The sequence below is a fragment of the Trichosurus vulpecula genome, chromosome 1 (assembly GCF_011100635.1).
Source record: "Trichosurus vulpecula isolate mTriVul1 chromosome 1, mTriVul1.pri, whole genome shotgun sequence".
NCBI lineage: Eukaryota > Metazoa > Chordata > Mammalia > Diprotodontia > Phalangeridae > Trichosurus > Trichosurus vulpecula.
This window is the reverse complement of record NC_050573.1, coordinates 49,350,797-49,369,345: the sequence shown is the minus strand read 5'-3', so window position 1 is coordinate 49,369,345 and position 18,549 is coordinate 49,350,797. Positions and strand designations below refer to the sequence as shown.

Here is an 18,549-nt window from a genome sequence, read left to right as displayed (position 1 = left end):
CTGCCCTTCTCCCAGCTCCTCCCCAACCTCGGTTAGTGGGTGTGGAGGAGGAGGAGGAGGCTGGGGATTTGAGTGACAATGGGGGAGGAGCTGAGCTAGGGGGCCCTTGCCCTGCTTCTGGCTGTCAAATTAAAACGTGGCAACAGCTCATCTCCCCGCTCTTGTGGTGGTTACAAATGAGTCCATTAAGCATCTGCAGAGCCCTCTCTCCTCTTGCTGCTATGGGCCTCCGGGGCTCCTCTATAATCGGCTGTCCCCCAGAGGCCCCGGCTAAGGCTGTGTTGGCAAACGAGCCAGGCGCAGCACGAGGAGCCCCTGATGTTTCCTAGCAGTGGGAGGATGAAGGAGGAGTGGGGGAGTAGAGAGAGGGGGAGGGGGAAGCAAGCCGATTGGAAAGGCCAGAGGATGGCCTCAGTCCACCCAAATGATGGGAGAGAAGGGGGGTACCCACTTATCCTTGGTGACGGTCCCCCTGTGCCCACCTGTTCAGCCCCCTTACTATCTAAGAACGATCTCAGCTCAACTACCCAGGGCTCTTTGGAAGTGGAGTGGGCAACCCTACCACCCCCATGGCCCCTCTAGCCTGCCTTTACCCAGATGGCCCTCTGTTGTAAGGACAGGTCCATAGGAGAGAAGGAGATTCTCTAACACTTGAATTCGTGGTTCCTCATGCTCTTCCTTTTCACCCACCACATGCATTTTGTCGCCCAACTATCCCACAGCGAAGCCCTGCTTACCCCAGTCCCGTGAGATCTACCCTTCCTAACTGTGAACCCTAAGGACCTCTGGGCCTTGCCATAAGCCCTGCTGTTGTGCCCCAAGGATCGCTGGGTCCTTCTGGCCACTCTGCAGAGCAATCCCCCTAGAAATACTTTCTTCTTCAATCAGTAGGTGAGCTCTTTGGGAACAAGGGCTGCCTTGATTTCATATTTGCATTCCTAGAACTTAGTGGTGTTTGGCATGGTAGGTACTTAGTAAATACTTTTCCATTCTGTTCCAGCCTAGAATTGCAAACTCAGAATAAGGGTTGAGAGGGCTCTGAGAAGGCATTTTGCTTAGCACAATGACTGGTGCATAGTAGGCACTTAAGATCTTGGATCTGAACCCAGGATCTGCCTGCAAATGCAGTCGTCCTTCCACTCATGTATGAGCCAGGCTCAGATCTCCCAACTCTAAGACAAACCCTCTTTCTACTACAATATGAAACTGAGGCCCAGAGAGATTTAATGCAGGTCATACCACTGGCAGCTGAGATGTGACCTCAGTTTTCCTGACTCCCAGACAGTAGGTGGGTCATAGTGCCTTATCTCCTGGTTCTGGCTCCCCAAGTGATGATCCCCATGATCTAGACTGGATCTATAATGGTTCAATGGGTAACCTCCACTAAATGCTGTCTGCTAGACTCCTCTAGACCAGAAAGGGAAGGAGAGGCAAAACCCCTCCCCTATCCCCTACCTAGGAGCACATTTAAAAAAAAAACCAAGCCCTTCTGTCCCCTGAGAAAGGGATGGAAGGCTTTAGACCAAAAGGCCAGCTGTCTGTCTGTGAGAGCTGCCCAGAGGTCACAGTCTGGGGTCACAATTGGATGAGGGGATGAAAGTAGAATGCTGATGTCTGGACCTGCCAGGCAGGCTGGTGGCCAGAGGTCAGATGTCAGAGGGCCAAGGCTGAGATCATCACTCAGGGATACACACCAACAGGGCAGGAGAGGTTAAGGGGCATTGGGGCTCCCCGGGCTTTGTTCCCAACTCCTTTTGGAAAAAACACCAACGACCCTAGAAACACCGGCATCTCTCAATGTCTCTGGTTGTCTCTCTTGGGACCAAGACTCCCCAGAAGGTCACCCCGGGACAGGTGGTGACGGATGATGGATGGGTAGTGTGTGTGTGCGTGTGTGTGTGCATAGCTTTGTGAATGTATATGGATAGGAAGGTTTTATGTACATGGGTAGAAAGGCAGATTGTGTGTGTGTGTGTGTGTGTGTGTACAGATGAAGCGTGAATATGTGAGCAATGAGTCAGGCTGTGTGTATATATGTTTGTGTATGTAGGCAGGGTGTAGGTGTGTTCAGTGAGTCAGGCTGTGCGTGTGCGTGTGTGTGTGTCTGTGTGTGTGTTCTCTGAGGCAGCCTGTGGGATGAGACATGAATGCTCTTTAGAAAGCTCGCATAGTTCACAGCTCAGAAAAGCTCCTTCAAAGGGAGAAAACTTGGCTGCTTCAGATGAACACTTTCAGGGCCAAGCAGAGAAACAGTCGTGATTCACACCCACACACTAGAGAAAGAGAAAGAAATTACCTCTAAAAGGCAGAAGCCTCCCAAACATGCCTGTGTCAGCCCCAAAGAGGCCCTAGCACTGTACTGGCTTCCTGCTAGAGGGGACCAGGAGGACCAACACGTGGGGCCACTTCCTGGGGAAGGCAGCGGGCCCTCGGCCACAGGACACTGACAGCCACATCGGGCCTAGCTTGCCCACAAATGGGTGTGCTGTCTGATGGAGCTGAGAGATATACAGGGGAAAAAGGGGGAGATAGAGAGAGACGGGGCAGGGAGGGGAGCTGGGCAGTCTCTGACGCTCTTTGGGCCGGGCTGGGTGAGATGACCTCTCAGGGCCCTAACAGCTCCATCATTATACTACATGAAAGAGGAGCGGGGGAAGAGGTAGAGAGAGAATATAGTGGAGAGGGCGATGAGAGAAAGAGAGAGGTGAGAAGCCTCTGCCCTCTAGGAGCCTGCATTGGTGGCCTCAATGGAGGAGGATGAGCCTTCTGATCATGGGCCATATTGTGCAGGAGTGAACCCTGGTTTGTCTTTAAATCCGCCTTGGAAAGATGCAGCCTGAGTCTCTTGCCCTGTGCTTCCCCTCACTACACTACCCAGGGAAGCCATGGCCCCTGTCTCCCAGACCCCTCAACTAGCAAGGGGAACTCTGGGCTTCTGTATCTCTGGAAAGGGCAGCAGCACACAGACAGGAGGCCCCCCACCCCAGCTTCAGGATCCCGCAGAAAAAAGGAGAGAAAAGACCACCAGGGAACACCCCCTCTTATCTCCTGGTCTTTTCTGCCCTATTGGTGGTGGCTGGGGGCAGGAGGGTTGGGGAGAGAAGGAAATCAAAGGCATTTCCTAGATGCCTTTGCACCAGGGAAAAGAGCAAGCCTCTTTTCCCAAGGCCTTACACTCAATATTTTTAGTTTATATGCAGGAAGAAGAAAATGAAACTCATCTGTAGCCTAGGCTCAGAGGAGCAGAGGGAACAGTAGGGAAGGGGAGGACCAGAGGTATAGTGCCAAGTGGGGCCAAAATAGGGCCAGGGCCAGGCTGGTATGGCTAGAACCAGGCTGCATGGGCCCTGGGGCAGAGCAAGGCTAGAGCTGGGTTGGAACAGAGGAGAGAGGCAGGCAGGGCAGGGCTGCGGCTACAAAGGCCTCATCAGGTGGTTTTTTCTGGGGGGTCTGGGAGGACTCTAACAGACTGAGCCTGGAGCTTTTGGATGAAATCAGCCTCTGTCTTGTCTGGAGCTGGGATGGGAGAGGAAAGGGGAGAGAAGGGGAGAGGAGAGGAGAGAGGAGAGGAGAGGAGGGGAGGGGAGGGGAGGGGAGGAGGTGTCATGCTCTGAGGAGGACGAGAAGAGAAAAAAAGGAAGAAGAAAAAAGAGAAAGAAGGAAGACGGGGTAAAGATGAAGAAGTTAGAAAAGTGAGGTGGAAGAGGAGTTCCCCTCCAGGGTTGGGGGCTGCTGCAGCTAAGGCTTAAGAGGCAGCTTGGCCCCAAGCCCCGAGCAGACTGGCAGGCCGGTCACAATCGCAGCAGGCCGCCTAATGAGTCCCACACAATTTTTCACCCCATATTTTTCCAATAAAAACGCAGTTAAATACCAACCACAGCCACAGCGGAGGCTGCCATCTGGCATCTGGCTCCTGCTCCAGCCGTCATTAAGATGGTTCTTGGCAGTTTACACTTCTCTTTCCCCTGCAGCTGCGGAACCAATCCTCTGACAAGCCTGGGACGGAGCGGGGGCTCTTTATGGGGCTTCCCAGATTAGCTGCCACCCCCCTGGCTCTGGCTGGAGGCTCCCTGTGGGCCCAGGGGCCTCCCAAGCACTTCTGGACTGTCCTCCTGTCTGTCTGTCTAGGGAGAGGCTGAAGTCCTGAGCAGCTGAAATCTGCAAAGGCTCATAGGCCCAGGGCTGGAAGGGGGCCCCTCTCAATTTTACAAAGGAAGATATGGAGACCCTCCTGCCTGAGTCCCCCAGGTAAAAAGCATAAGAGGAATGATTTGAACCAAGGTCCTCTGACCCCTAAATTCATGCTAACAAGCTTCTTCTGTGTCTTGAACCTGTTTAAGGAGCAGGTGAGGGGGACAGGGCCTGGGTGGAGGTCAGCACCTTGGTCAGTCAAGTCACTTCGAATCAACATCTTCCAACAATTGTTTGCTCAGGGTTCGAGCAGGGCCCAGGACACAAAGAGGGTATGAAGATCAGTAGACAGGGAGGAGAGGGGTTGGAGTTTAGCCAGGATGGAGGACGAGTATTTATTCAGTGCCTACTGTATGCCAGGCAAAGAAAGGCAAAAGCGAGCTCCTCCTCTCAAGGAGGGGCAGAGGTAGGGAGGCACCACATAGGCCCCCTTCACTCAGAGGCAGCCGGGAAAGGAGGCTCAGCATCCTCTCCTCCCTCCAGTGACGTCTGGGATGCAAGTGTTCCCACAATGACTCTCGGGCAGCTCTCTCCTCCACAGCACAAAAGAGACAACAGAACCTGACCTTTCAAGTCCATGTGCCTGCCTCTGACACCCGCCCTCCACCCTCCACTCTCTGCTTCTGCCTTGCTGTTCTTACTCTGCTCTTAGAGAAGGGACGGGGGTGGGCAGGGAGAGAGGAGGGAAGGTCAGGCCACCTCAGGCTCTAAGGGCCCCAAACCGAATTCATCTGTGACATGAGATTATCTTCAAAGACCCTACCAACCTTAAAAAAAAAGTCTATGAAGCCACGGAAAAAGAAGAAGCATCCTTACCCTACTCCCACTTTCCCCCACTTCTGCTCCTCCTCTTCCTGGCCAGCTCAATAATACTACCAGCTTTGGAATGACAGGACCTGGGCTCAAATCCTCCCTGGGCAATTTGATCACTACCTTTGTGGTCTTGGAAAGGCTGTCTCTCAGAGCCTCAGTTTTTCTTATCTGTAAAATGAGAGCATTAGACCTACACAGTCCCTAAAGTTTCTTCCAGGGCTAGAACCACGATCCCATGAACTTGACTTTTGGGCCTTGGTTTCCTTTTCTGTAAAGTGAGGGGGCTGGACCAGCAGGCCCTTAACTGACCCTTCCAGCTCCAACTGTAGGATGCCATGATCCTAGATTTTTAAGCGGTTTCTCAGAAGACCTGGGCTTTGGTCTTGGGCCTCTCATTTACTAACTGTGAGACCTCAGGCCGGTCGACTCATCTCCTTTAAGTCTCAGATTCTTGATCTGTGGAACGAGATTAATAAGGGTAACACTCCTTCTCTAACCTACATGGCCCCGGGCAACAAAACTAGTTAAACCTCAGTACACAATACCAGAGGCAGCTGAGCTACTGCCATGATTTCGTAGAATAGCTCTCTGCACAGGAGGAAGGAGATGTGATGGGCTGTGACCTGCATCACTGGAGGGTCTATCTATGTCAGCATCACCAGAAGGTGCAGCTATGTCATTGAAATGACAGCTGTAATATTGTGTATGAGCCCTCTCCATTTCACAGCACAGATTATCAGAGGCAGCTGGTGGACAGAGCGCTGGACGTGGAAGCAAGATCTGAATTCAAATCCTCCTTACTTAACAGTGTCACCCTGGGCAAGTTACTTTAATTCTCACAACCTGTTTTGTCATTTGTGAAATGAAGGTAAATAATAGCACCTACCTCCCAGAGTTAGGAGGATCAAAGGGGGTATATAAAGCTAGTTTTGATTTTTTTTTGAGGGGTTCTGGACCTACGATTTCATCATTGTAGGGAATTTCTAGTGACGAAATTCCTTCTTCCAATACAGATCAGCATGTCTTCTACAATTTCAGAGTCCTACTAACATGTCTGAGAGGCTAAGGGCCTTGCCTAGGGTCACACAGCCAACATGCGTTGAATGTAATTTGTTGGTGAATCAGACAGCTCTCACAAGCTGGCTCCAACCACCTCGCTTTCTCTAACCCTAATTCCCACAGACATTCCAAACTCTCTACCTTAAACACATCCCAGGCTCTGGGGTGTCCAAAATGGCCAAGTCCAGCCAGGCCCCTTACTCTAGAATGGACACAGCCACATACACTCCAATTTCTGACCCCCAAGTGACCTCCAATCTTCAAAGATGACCGAACCAGGAGCTATCCAAAGGAAGATGGCCAAACCGGAGCAGAACTTTGGAAAACACCAGTGAGCCAAAGAGTTCAGTGTGAGCAGACAAGGACACAAAGACAGGAGTCTACGGGTCTCCCCAGCCAGGAGTGGCAGCTCTGCCACCAAAATTGCTTTGCATTTATTTTCTATCTGGGAATACGTCCTTTTCCTTCATAGAACGGAAGCTCCTTGAGGGCAGGAACTATTTCATTTCTGTCTTTGTATCCCCAGCACCTAGCACACAAAATGTTTAGTGACTGATTCTACTGGTGGCTCATTCCAGACCTCTCCGTATGTGCCTCTAAGATATCGGCTACTTTGTTTAAGTATTATGTGATCTCCAAGTTCTTCTAACTCAGGGGTTCTTAACTGTGTGTGTGTGTGCGTGTGTGTGTGCGCGCACGCGCGCGTGTGAGAGAGCGAGAGCGTGTGTGTGTGTGTCTGTGCGCACATGCTATGGATTCCTTTGGAAGACTTGGTGATGCCTATGGGCCCCTTCTCAGAATCATATTTTAAAATAATTGAAAGAAATGATAAATTTCAGTTAGAAGTTATTGAAAAATAAGGCAGTTAATTTTTTTTCATCCAAGTTCACAGACCCCCTAAAATGCACTCATGGGCCCAGGTTCAGGGGGAAGGGTTGCTATGTGGAACCTGTAAGAATCCGTGGTCAGGCTTTAAAAAAATTTGATAATGCTATGGCCATGGATGAGATGTTGAATCCCTTATTAGAAAGGCTCCTCATTCTCACCCCTACCCTTGAATCTCCCCAGTCACTCTCGCCCCTACCCCTGAATCTCCCTGGTCACTCTCACTCCTACCCTTGAATCTCCCCAGTCACTCTCGCCCCTACCCTTGAATCTCCCTGGTCACTCTCACTCCTACCCTTGAATCTCCCCAGTCACTCTCGCCCCTACCCTTGAATCTCACTGGTATGTGGAAACAAACATTTTGTATTTGCCTATCTGTGTGTAGGTTGTTGCCGGAAAATAGAATGTAAGCTCTTTGAGGGGACTTTCATTTTTGCTTTTGTATCCCCAGCACCTAGACAAGAGCAGGTGTTTGATGAATACTTGTTATACTGAATTGAGTGGGTTGGGAGGACATCCAGGAAGGAGCCCATCCCCCTGCCCAATCTCTGAGGAGGAGGGAGAGCCAACAAGCCTGGTAGAGATTTCTGTGAACAATGGTGGACGCCACTGGGGGTAGTCCGACTCGGAGAGCCAAAACTGTTCCCATTCATGGCAAAGGGGAGGGAGTTCAGGATGTACCCACTGGGCTCCCAGCCCTCCAAAGGACTCTGCCTCTTTAGATTTCTGTTTTTGTTTCTCCTCTGCTGAAGAAAGGCAGTGGGTGGGTTGGTGCTGGGGTAGCCACATGGCAGTGAGTCTAAACTCCCCGATCTGTTCCTTAAGGCTGTTAATATTTCACAGCGCAGCAGGGAGAGGAATTAACACTGCCAGCAGCCATCCAGACAGATTTCAGAAATCCCTCCCTGCCCTCCTCCTCTGTCTCTCTCCAAGCAGCCTTGGGCTTCACAGAGTATTTTCCCCGCAAATTGGTTTTAAATTAAAGGAGGTGATGAAGGCAATGTGCCGTCTCAGCATTTTCCCAGGTGCGCTTAATCTAATTTCATTAAAGAGATCAGGACGGATGATTGCTACAGTTGAAACATTAAGTCTGTCCATTTTTGTATAAAAAACCATTAAGTCTGTCAAAGTGTCGGCGGGTGGGCTGTTGATTATTGGAGATGACGGGGTGAGCAGAGCTTCCCAACATGCTGTCAAGAGCTGTGAGTCAGGCAGCCCTGAGATGTGTGGGCAGGGGCCAGCCTGGCCTTGGTGAGAACAACGGCCAGGGCTGCAACTAGGCTGCAGTGACTGGGGCTTTGTCTCAGGATGCCAAAGAGGGCACCTGATTTAGAGAGGGCTGGCAACACTTGTACTTTAGAAGGAGAGAAAGAACAGAGCCAAGCACCTCACAAGCAAGAGTAATCTGTTAAGATGGGCAACGGGGTTGCCTCAAAGTGAACTCCTTCCTGATCCTGCTGAGTAGTGGCCTCCCACAAGCATTCCCAGGTCTCAGCCTCTCTCCAAATGGGGCACAGTTCTGTCCTCTCCCTACCCTCTGACTCCTTGTTCTCACTGAGTGGCATCCTCTGTGGGACTCTCCCATAGTAAAAAAAAAAAAATTACCAGCCTCCAATTTATCTAATTTATAGGCCTGACAGTTGAGCCTGAGGTCCCTCTACGGTGGGCTTGTGGACCTGAAGCGGAAGAGGCTGATAGCTTTTAGGGCCAGGAGTAGAGAGGGTCAAAGGTTAGGAGAGGTTCCCCTCACAGGTCCCTTCACAGGGGCTGTATCTGAGCAGATGGAGGCCTCCAGACCAATCTGTTCAATTCTAATTGGCCTGGTGGGACCCTCCCCTCAGGCCAGGCCTCACAAAGGCCATCCATCCTCCACCTGGCCTCTCAAAGACCAGTGTGGAATTCACCTCCTATGTGGCGATGCCTGTCTTAGATCTCTCAAGTCATGTAGCGCTTGGACCTTGACAACTCTGTTCTCGCATGTGTCCGAACAGGTGGGCCTCAGTTTTTCAAAAATCTAGTATACAAAAATCAGATTTACGGGATAAAAACAAGAGAGCCTAGCTCTCTTCAAGGCTTATTATATCCTGTGAAAGGCTGTTCATGATTTCCCTAGTGGTTAAGGCTCCACTCCTGAAGGTTATTTTGTACATGTCTTACTTACTTTTGTATCCCAGGCCCCACAGAAAGGCAACCCCATGAGGCTATTTTGCTTAATGTTCCCAGGGACCTGGCACTTAGAAAGAGGGACTGGCCTGTGATTTCCTTGGTGTGGGGCCTTCCATGATGAGGAAAATCCCCCTATCGGTATAGGCTGGCAACTTCTCTACTGCTTTTGGTCTTGGGATGCCGCTTAGAGCAGAGAAAGGTAAAGTGCCTTGTGCAGGGCAGGAAGAGATGGGGCTCAAACCCCAAACTTCTGACTCCAGGCAATGTGCCTCATACAGCAGGTGATGACTAACGTTGGCTGAACTGAAATAAACTGAGTTTGATTTCGAAAAGTGTAGAGTTCTGACAATGGATTTTAAAACTACTTTGAAATAATGCAAATTATACACACCTTATCCTCAATTTATCCTGGGTATCTCTAGTGATACCTAGTTGTTCCTGTGTTGTCTCCCCCTGCCGGAATGTGAGCTTCCTGAGAGCAGGCACTGTTTATTTTTGCCTTTCTCTGAATCGTTAGCATATTGCCTGAGGTGTTTGGTGCTTAATAAATGCTCATGGACTGACTGACCTTCTCAGAAGGAGCTCCTAAAAAGAAAACACTTGGGCCACCTTCCCTTACAGTTTACTAAGTGCAAACCTTGTGGCCACAGAATTCATTGCTCATTGGCCCAAGTTGGTCTTGTTATCTGGGGAACGAAAGGCAGTGAGGTAGTGGGGGGTGGGGCTGATCAAGGCCATGCAGGGAAGTGAGCTTTCCTGGGGGCAGAAATGGTCCAATTGGAGGTGGGGGGAATAGTGGGGTCACCAAGGAAGCACAGGGCTCTTAGGTAGGGTGGAGGTAGGGATGGTCCAAGCAGGGGTGAGCCTCACGGAGGCTAGCAGCATCCTCATGAAAGGGCCTGGTGCTGGAGCTCTCCCACCTTGCTTGTGGCCTGTCAGTCCAGAGACATGCCCCCTCCTTCCCTCAGCAGGAGCTGAGGAGGCCGAGGGAGCAATGTGGCCTCACAAGGAGGGAGTGGGGAAGGGATGGCTCATTAAATCAGGAACACAAAGCCATGGATTCCCTCTGTCTTTCCTCTTCCCCTCCTTACTCTCCCCCCTTTCTCTCCCTTCTCTCTCTCCCTCCCTCCTCTTCTATCTGTCTCTTTCTCTCCCCTCTCTCTGAATTTCTCTCTCCCTCCCTCCCTTCTCTCTCTCTCTCCAGGAGCAGCCATCAGATGGAGCGGTAGCCAGGAGGCTGGCCCGGAAAGGGGAGGGACTGGCCTGACAACCTGTCATCGTGACTGTGGGGCCGGGCAGGGCACAGGATGTCCCCCTCATAGCTTCCAACTGCCACTGTAAACAGAGCCAAGAAGCTGGCTGGCTCCCAGGGACTGGACCCCGTGGAGGGCTTGACCCCCAGCTAGGCAGCCAGGCTCCTGTGGCCGAAGCCACTGTAAGATCAGCTCAGGTAGGAAGGAGACAATGAAGGAGCCAGCCTCGATGGTTTATAACCCTCTATTATGGAAATGTTGGCTAAAGTGAGCCGTAAGCCCTGTCATTACATGTGTATAAACCAATTCTCGGTGGTGTTATTCCTGGGCTAAATGCTCTGACTACATAAATCTTGAATTAATGAGGACTTTATAGTTCCTGAAAATGAACGGTAATTGCTTATCTGTTAATGCTGGAGTTGCTATTAAAAGGAAGTATATATTTTCAGTAACAATGTTTATAGTGCATGGACAGCACATCACAGTAACTGCCAGAGAACAGAATGATGCCTGAACCTGAGGGAAGCCCAGCCCTCCCTCCTGCCCTCACAAAGCATGGCTCCCCAGTCTTCTTTCCCTGGAGGCATCCCAAATAGGGGTGTGTTGGGGGTGGGAAGTGCGGGTGGGCTGTAGAGGGTACAGAGTCACCGATTCAACTGTTAAATACTATATCGAAGGGACACAGTGATGGGGACGGGGCAGGATACTGAATATCAAAGGTCAGCCCTTTTCCAGCAATGTAGGGTCTTAGAAGGTTGCCGGGCCACTCAGAGGTTAAAGGGTAGGTCACTGAGCCCCCTGGAGATGTCAGAGGCAGGTCTTGAACACAGGCCTTGTGACCCTGAGCAAACAGCTTGCTCTGCCTGGGCCCAGGTTCTTATCTGTAAAATGGGGAGGACCTCCACAGGGTTGTTGGTTGGCTCCGATGAAAACCCTGCAAATGCTGTTGAAATGTTAGCTAGTTATGCCTACTGTTGTGTGTATTATTATACATAATTACAAGATGCATGGGGGGCAGCATTAACAACTGGAGGGGACAAGGAAAGGAGGAAGCACCCGAGTGAAGCCTTGAAGGATGCCAGGAAGGAAACAAGCATTTATGAAGTGCCTACTACATGCCAGATGCTATGCTAAGCACTTCACAAATATTTTCTCATTTAATAATACAAGCTAGCATTTACATGGGGCAGCTGGGTGGTGGAGTGGCTCGAGTGCCTGGCCTGGAGTCAGGGAGACCCGAGTTCACATCCAGTCTCAGACTGTTACTAGCTGTGTGACCCTGGGCAAGTCACTTTACCCTGTTTGCCTCTGTTTTCTCATCTGTCAAATGAGCTGGAGAAGGAAATGGCAAACTGCTCTGACATGCGCCAAAAAAATCCCACATGGGTACATGAAGAGTTGGACACAACTGAAATGACTGAAGCACAACAGCAAAAAACACTTATATGGTGCCTACTATGTGTGCGTTTTACAAATACTATATCGTTTAATAATACCAGCTAGCATTTGTATAGCGTTTACTATGTTCCAAGTACTGTGCTAACTGCTTTACAAATATCACTTTTGATCCTCAAAACAACCCTGGGAAGTAGGTGCTGTTATGAATCCCTATTTCACAGATGAGAAAACTGAGGCAGGTGGAGATTAAGTGAGTCAGCCAGTAAAAGCTAGTAAGCAAGTGTCTGAGGCCAAATCTGAACTCAGGTCTATCCTGACTCTGGGTCCAGGGCTCTATGCATTGCACCACCTAGCAAAGGCCTGTGGCTAATAAAACCAATCCCTCCAATCTGCTTCTTTAGACCCTCCATTAACTCTGTGAAATGGAGAAAGAGAAAATCTTTGATAAACCTGGAATTGGAAGAGACAGAAACATCCTCCATATGGACAGAGCCCACCAGTCATGGGTGAGGAGAACTGGAAGGATGCCAGGGCTCGAAGTCACTAGGGACTAGGAGTCACCTAGGGCAATATCCTCAATATCAGAGTCCCCAGGGAGGGCAGAGGACTTGTCCAAGATAAGACAGGGTAAGTTACTGGAAGATCCAACACTGGATTTCCAGATTTCCTGACTCAGTCCTGTGGGATTTCTGCCACTGTCCATGGGGCTGAGGGGAAAGGACAGAAGAACTCAGGAAGGCAGAGGGAGACCTAGACCCAGCCTAGGCTTGGACTAGACCAACACCAGCCTGGGGGGCTGGGAAGTAGGACAGTAAGGAGCCCCAACCCTGGCCAAAGGGCTGCCTGCTCAGAAGGAGGGTCCAGAGGGCACAGGCTGGAGGGGAAGGCCATGTGGCTGGGGTGGCCACCTCACAAAGTGGGGTCTGCAATGATCAGATCAAGGACCACCATGAACATCTCTGATTCCAGACTAGGACCTTGCTCGAGCCTCTGCCTGGGGAGGGGCTGGGCTTAAAGAAAATGAGCAACGTCAGGAGGGGAATCACTTCCCATGTCCACATGTATATACTTAGCCACAGATGGCCAAGGGTGAGTGGGCACTTGCATAGGGATGATGCCGGTGCTCTGGGGACCCCCACAGCTGCACCAAGGTTGCCATTCCTTCTTACTGTGGGTGCCATGATGAGAAATAGTAAGTGACACTGATATTTAACATTCTGCACACACTTGACACACACTCATCTGAGTCTTTATAGATGAGGACGCCAAGGATGAGAAGGGCCAGGTGACTGGTCTCTGGGCAATCAGGTAGCAAATAGTGGAGGCAGCATTTTGACCTGGCTATTCCTCGTTTCCAGTCCAGGACTCTTCACATCAGAAGCAGAATGGAAGGATGGAAAGGACACTGGATTTGGAATTGGAAGAATTTGGTAGGCCCAGGGAATTGCTGGGCTTGGGACTGGTTGGGGAAAGAGTTATCTCAGGCCCCCCTTCTGCCTGAGGCCCTGGCACAGCCAGAGTGTGCAGGTGTGTGCGGCTTGCTCACCTCCCCACTCCCACTTCCCCATGGGGCCTGCCTGGCTCAAAGCTGCTTCCTCATAAGGTAACCTCCGATTGTGCACTCGGAAAGCTAATCAATGTAGTTCAGATTTCAATTTCTCCACTACAAGGTGAAGTCAAACCCAATGTAGCAAACGTCAGTCTGGTGGGAACGCTGCTCGCCCGGGCGCCGGGGTAATTTAGAATGTCGTTAATGGCGCGTCTGCCCAATGCCGCCGCACGTCACTTATAGCTTCATCCAGGGGACTCGATGGTGGTCTGCCTGGCGCCTGTCAGCACCCACAGCCCTGCCCCCCCACCCTGTGATGGATGCCTCTCCCCTCCCCTTACCACTGAGGTGACAGGGGAGCTGGGTTTGGTTCAGCAAATGTTATGGCCCTTCTCTCCTTTCTAAAGTCTCCTTATTCAAGCCTGATGTCTGCCAGGAAGGAGGCATACATTACATATAAACCGAGTCATAGCTGGCTTGTCTTTCCCCATCCCTATGCCCTCTGCATCCTCGTTTCTGGCTTCCCTGGGGAAGCCACGCCAAACCAGGGGAGCCCTAGCACCTTCCAGAGTATTCTTAGCCAAAAGCCCAGCACACAGTGGTGCTTAGTGGATGCCTGGTGACCCACTGACCTACTGCACACAGAAGGCTTGAGCAGGATGGATGGGAAAATTTCCCCTCTGGGAAAGGGTGATCTCAGCAGCTCCTTCCTGCTTCACAGTCAGAGAAGCCACCAATCCTTGTTCTTCCATACACCCAAATCATGTCCCAAGGCCATTGCCCCCACTCACAGTGGATATCCAAACATATCCCTTCCCACAGACACACATGGTCCACCCTCCCACTCCTCTGTGAGCACAGGCACTGGCCCTCTCTCGGCCTCCTGGGGCATGAGATCAAGCTGTCACTGTGGAAACTCACAATGGATCATCCGCTCTCTGACACAGAGAAACCATGTTGTCCTCCCCCAGGGAACCCGGATATGTTGCAGACATCTCTCAGTTATCTGTGGTGAAGGGATTGGGGGTGTGGGTGTGGGAGAAGAGCAGACTGACAAATGAAGCCCAGAGATTATCCCAAACCAGGGGTGGGGAACCTGCAGCCTCAAGGCCACATGTGGCCCTCTAGGTCCTCAAGTGCAGCCCTTTGATGGAATCCAAACTTCACAGAACAAATCCTTTTATTAAGGGGATTTGGGACCCAAACCCTCCTGTTCCTTACTCTCAGATTCTCCTCCCTTTAGGGGCTTTTGCCAGGGCTCCAATGACCCATTCTGCCCCGTCTCATTCTCATGCCAGAAGACAGAAGGAAGGGTAACAAAGGACTTAGACAATCCAACGCCAAAGCCAATGTTCCCTGTGAGGACGGAGGGTCAATAATCCCCCAGGATCAAGCCCGAGAAGGGGCAATAGCCATCTCTGGGCTTGGGACTGGGCTGGGAGTGAGCCTGCTGAGAAAGGATGTTTACTTCCATTCATCCAGGAGGTGTCGGGGGAAGAACTCTTACCTTATCGTCAACATCGCTCTCGCTGTCACACTGTGGATGAGAGAAAGAGAGAAAACTTCATGTAAAAAAAAAAGCCTTTAAAATGAACCTCTTAAATCATTATTTAACATCCTCCCTGTCTCTGGTTAACACCTACTTCAGGGAACACAAAATACACACCTTGATCCTCCCAGTCTGCCCTACCCATTCCGGCCTGATTGCTAATGGAAATCTCATGTTCAGGGAGAGAAAAGCAAATTTGTCTCCTTTTGAAATCCCGGAACACGGGAGAGGGGGGATGTGGTGGGGGTGGAGGGCGGCTGAGCAAGGCGTTCCAAGACAAGGTTTAATCAGAGGTGGCGTTGGCTGTGATTGCCCCTGGTATCACTGAGTGAGCTGTCTGGGAATTAGCAGGGGTACCTCTGTTATGGAACCACTGGGAACTCCACATTACTAGGCAGGGGTTTGGGCACTGTGGGGACAGTGTGGGAAAGGAAGCCGACCAGAGCCGCCCAGTGGAAAGTGGGAGAGGTGGGTATAAGGAACCAACCATTCAGATGCATGAAGACCCTTAGGCCAGCACAGGGGCACCTTCACTGAGTGCCTGGAAACAGGCAGCCACACCCCCGTGGACAGAACCACACAGCTGTTACCTAGCAGCTTCAGAGGCTCTATCTCTGGTGACTGGGACCCAGGTCTATCTTATGCCCTAAGCTCCTGTTCCGGGGACCCTTCCCCTTATTCTCCTGGGTACATAAAGTTAGGCCTTTAAATGTGTGTGTGTGTGTGTGTGTGTGTGTGTGTGTGTGTGGTGGGGGGAGGAGCGGCACTAAGCTCCACAGAATAAAGGCCTTATGCATGTTTAAGATTTCTTCCATGTAGGGAAATTTCCTTTTAACCAAAGCAGAAGACAAATTCTGCAACTAAGAATCTCAGAGGGAGAATTTCTGTTGGCTTGATCAGTTGGGAGGCCTTGATTGTATCACAGCTGAGACTCGAACCCAGGTTTTCTTTACTGTGAAGCCATTTCGTTACCACCATTCCAGGCTGCCTATTTGACCTATGGCTTTTAGCACGAATGGTCAGCTGGCCTTCTTTCTGAAAGCCTCTAAGGAGCTGTGGGGGTCTGTGACAGCAGCAGAGGATTAGATGCCACTGGCTGTGCCCCAGGTCCTTTTCTAGACAGGATGAACCCTCTACGTCTCCTCGACAGGTTGTAAGCCCCTTGAGGGCAGGGGCTGCTTCATTTTTGTCCCTTGTCTCTAGCCCCTTGATCTGTGTGACACACACTCTGAAACACTCCAATGAACCCAATCTGTGATCAGCAGTTCAGAAGTTCATTCCAACAATATGGATCATGCCATCCCCCATCATGGCTGTCCACTGTCAGGGTGTGCTGAAAGAGTGAATTAATGAGGCCCCCTAGGTCTCCAGAGCAGTCACCCAGTCCTCACATTTCTCTCTGAGCCCACTAGGCCCATGTTTAGAAGCCAGGCCCTGGGCAAGAACAGTCAGGGGTGGGGGCAGTGGAGTGGGGATGGTTCTGGGCACAGGGCCAAGTGTCAGGGGATGGAGCCAAGGCATGTGTCTATTACTCACAGATCACAGTCCAGAGGGTGGCTCTTCTGGAATCTCAGAGAGAGAAGGGAAACCAAGAGCATTTAGTCCAACCCATATCTGAACCAAGAATTATCTCTATGATGCACTCTCCCAGAACAGTCATCCAGCCTTTGTTTAAAGACCTCTGAAGAGGGAAACCTGTTATTTCACAAGGCAGTCCAGTCCCCTCTGGGACAGTTCTCACTGCCATCCAGCCTAAGTGGCCCATCCAGCATCCTCCCACTGCTTCTGGCTCAGTCCTCTGGGGCCACACCGAACACGGCTCATTCTCCTTCCCACAACACTCTTTGGATACTGGCTTGGGCTCGGGCAGCCTAGAGCAGTCCGCCCTCCCTCCTTCCTGGTGTGGTTATAACACCCCAAGAACAAATTTGCTTTACAAAGACTTTTTTCTGCCTGAACAATTAATCAATCAGCCAGTAAACACTTACTAAGTGCCTACTATGTACCAGGCATGGTCCTACTAAGCGCTAGGGTTACAAAAAGTGGCAAAACACAGTCTCTGCCATCAAGGAGCTTATATTCTAAGTCAGTCTACCCACCAATTTATTAAGTGCCTACTATGTGCCAGGCACCGTGTTGAGTGCCAGGGGACACGCAAAGAGCCAAAATGGCCCCTGTCCTGAAGAAGCTTACAATCTAATGGGAGACAACATGCAAGTAAACATAGCCAACAAGTTGCAGACAGGATAAACAGGAACTAATGGAGGGAAGGCACCGAATGAAGGAGGGGAGGAAGGTTTCCTGTAGAAAGTAGGATGTTAGCCCTACCCTTATTTCTCAAAAAGGACCATGGCATCGGGGAGGTGATGCCAGGACATGCAAGTGAACTGGATTTAAGTGAGGGAGGGCCGTGCAATGTCACCAGCCTCACTCTCTCCTCCAGAGCCATCTGGGTCCAGTGGAGAGATCAAGACCACTGGAGATGGTCCTGGAAGAAGAGGGAGATCTTGGCCTTTTTAAGCCCTACCCTATCATAGCGTTAGAAGGCTTTCCTTGAGTGGTAGAGCGTGTCTCCCAATAACTCTCTCTCCATGTGCTGGAGGTGACCGATCTCTCAAACTCCAGGACTATAAAGAGGAGATAAATCTGTCCCCTCGACACACAGTGTGTGGAAGGCTCTCAGGGTTTTCAGAGGTACAGCTCTAAGAAGTAAAGAGCTTTGGTGATAAAAGTGTGGCTGCCTGTTCCTAGTACACAGCACTTCATCTCCCTTCTTGTCATTGTGCACATAGTAGTCACATCCTATGTGTCCAGTTGAGATGAATTGAGACTGGTAAAATTTTGTCCCAAATGCCTGATTGTGAAATGGGGGCGGGAGATATTAAGCTATGGCCGGGGTGGGGTAGGGATTGGCCATGAGGGAGTAGAGAGAAAAAGGCAAGGCCCAAATCTTTGGTTTGTCCTCATCTTTGGGCCTCAGCTGGCAGCAGGAAAGGAAGAACTCAAGGTTGACAAAGAAGGTAGAGTGGGTTCAGTGTGACTGTACTGGGGAGGTTTACCAGGACCCGGCCTCTGGAAGAAGGAAGCCCATCTTCAAACCCACAAGGTTCTAAGCTAATGAAGGAAGAGCAAGACCCCTGGGATGAGGCCCCTGCCGTCTTGCTCTAGTCAGAGCTTGGCCTACAAAGGAATGTCAAAACCCGCTCGGTGGCTATTTTTCACTTGTGGTCAGTAAGCCCCACCGGGAAGAAACAGGAGAGGATGAAGGAGTAAGGGTGAGGGTAGGAGATGGATAAAGAGAGATCGAAAAACTCAGAGAGTGAAGCTTGGAGATACAGGCACAAATATGGGCAAATCTGGTGAACCTGGTCAGATGAAGCCAGGCTGGGTAAGGCCAGGCGAGGCAGGCTGGACAGACACTCAGAGGTAGCCTGGGCCCTGGCTTCTTCTCTGTAAAACAGAGATGGCAGGGGGGCGGGGGAGGAGGGGGGAGGGGGCTCCTTCTCCTCCGCTCAGAGCTCGAGGCCTCTGTCACAGATGCTTACTGACATCAAACACCCTCAATAATTCAGAGAACACTGTACTAGGAAGGAGCTAAACACGGCTTGATTATTTGGTGAGTGAAACACGGAATATTAGTCAGAGCTGAGCCCGTTAGAGCGTGCCGGGAAGGGGGTGGGGGGGAG

General features: G+C 50.9%; 1 protein-coding gene across 7 annotated transcripts in view; it reads right to left on the bottom strand.

The window, feature by feature from the left end:
• The window catches only part of FBRSL1 (fibrosin like 1), a 313,547-nt gene that overhangs the window by 71,249 nt on the left and 223,749 nt on the right, over positions 1 to 18,549 (bottom strand). For all 7 annotated transcript variants that reach the window (XM_036755653.1, XM_036755655.1, XM_036755635.1 and 4 more), the window contains exon 5: positions 14,822 to 14,851. In XM_036755653.1, the coding sequence (XP_036611548.1) occupies positions 14,822 to 14,851 (30 nt within the window). The remainder of the gene's footprint in view (positions 1 to 14,821; positions 14,852 to 18,549) is intronic.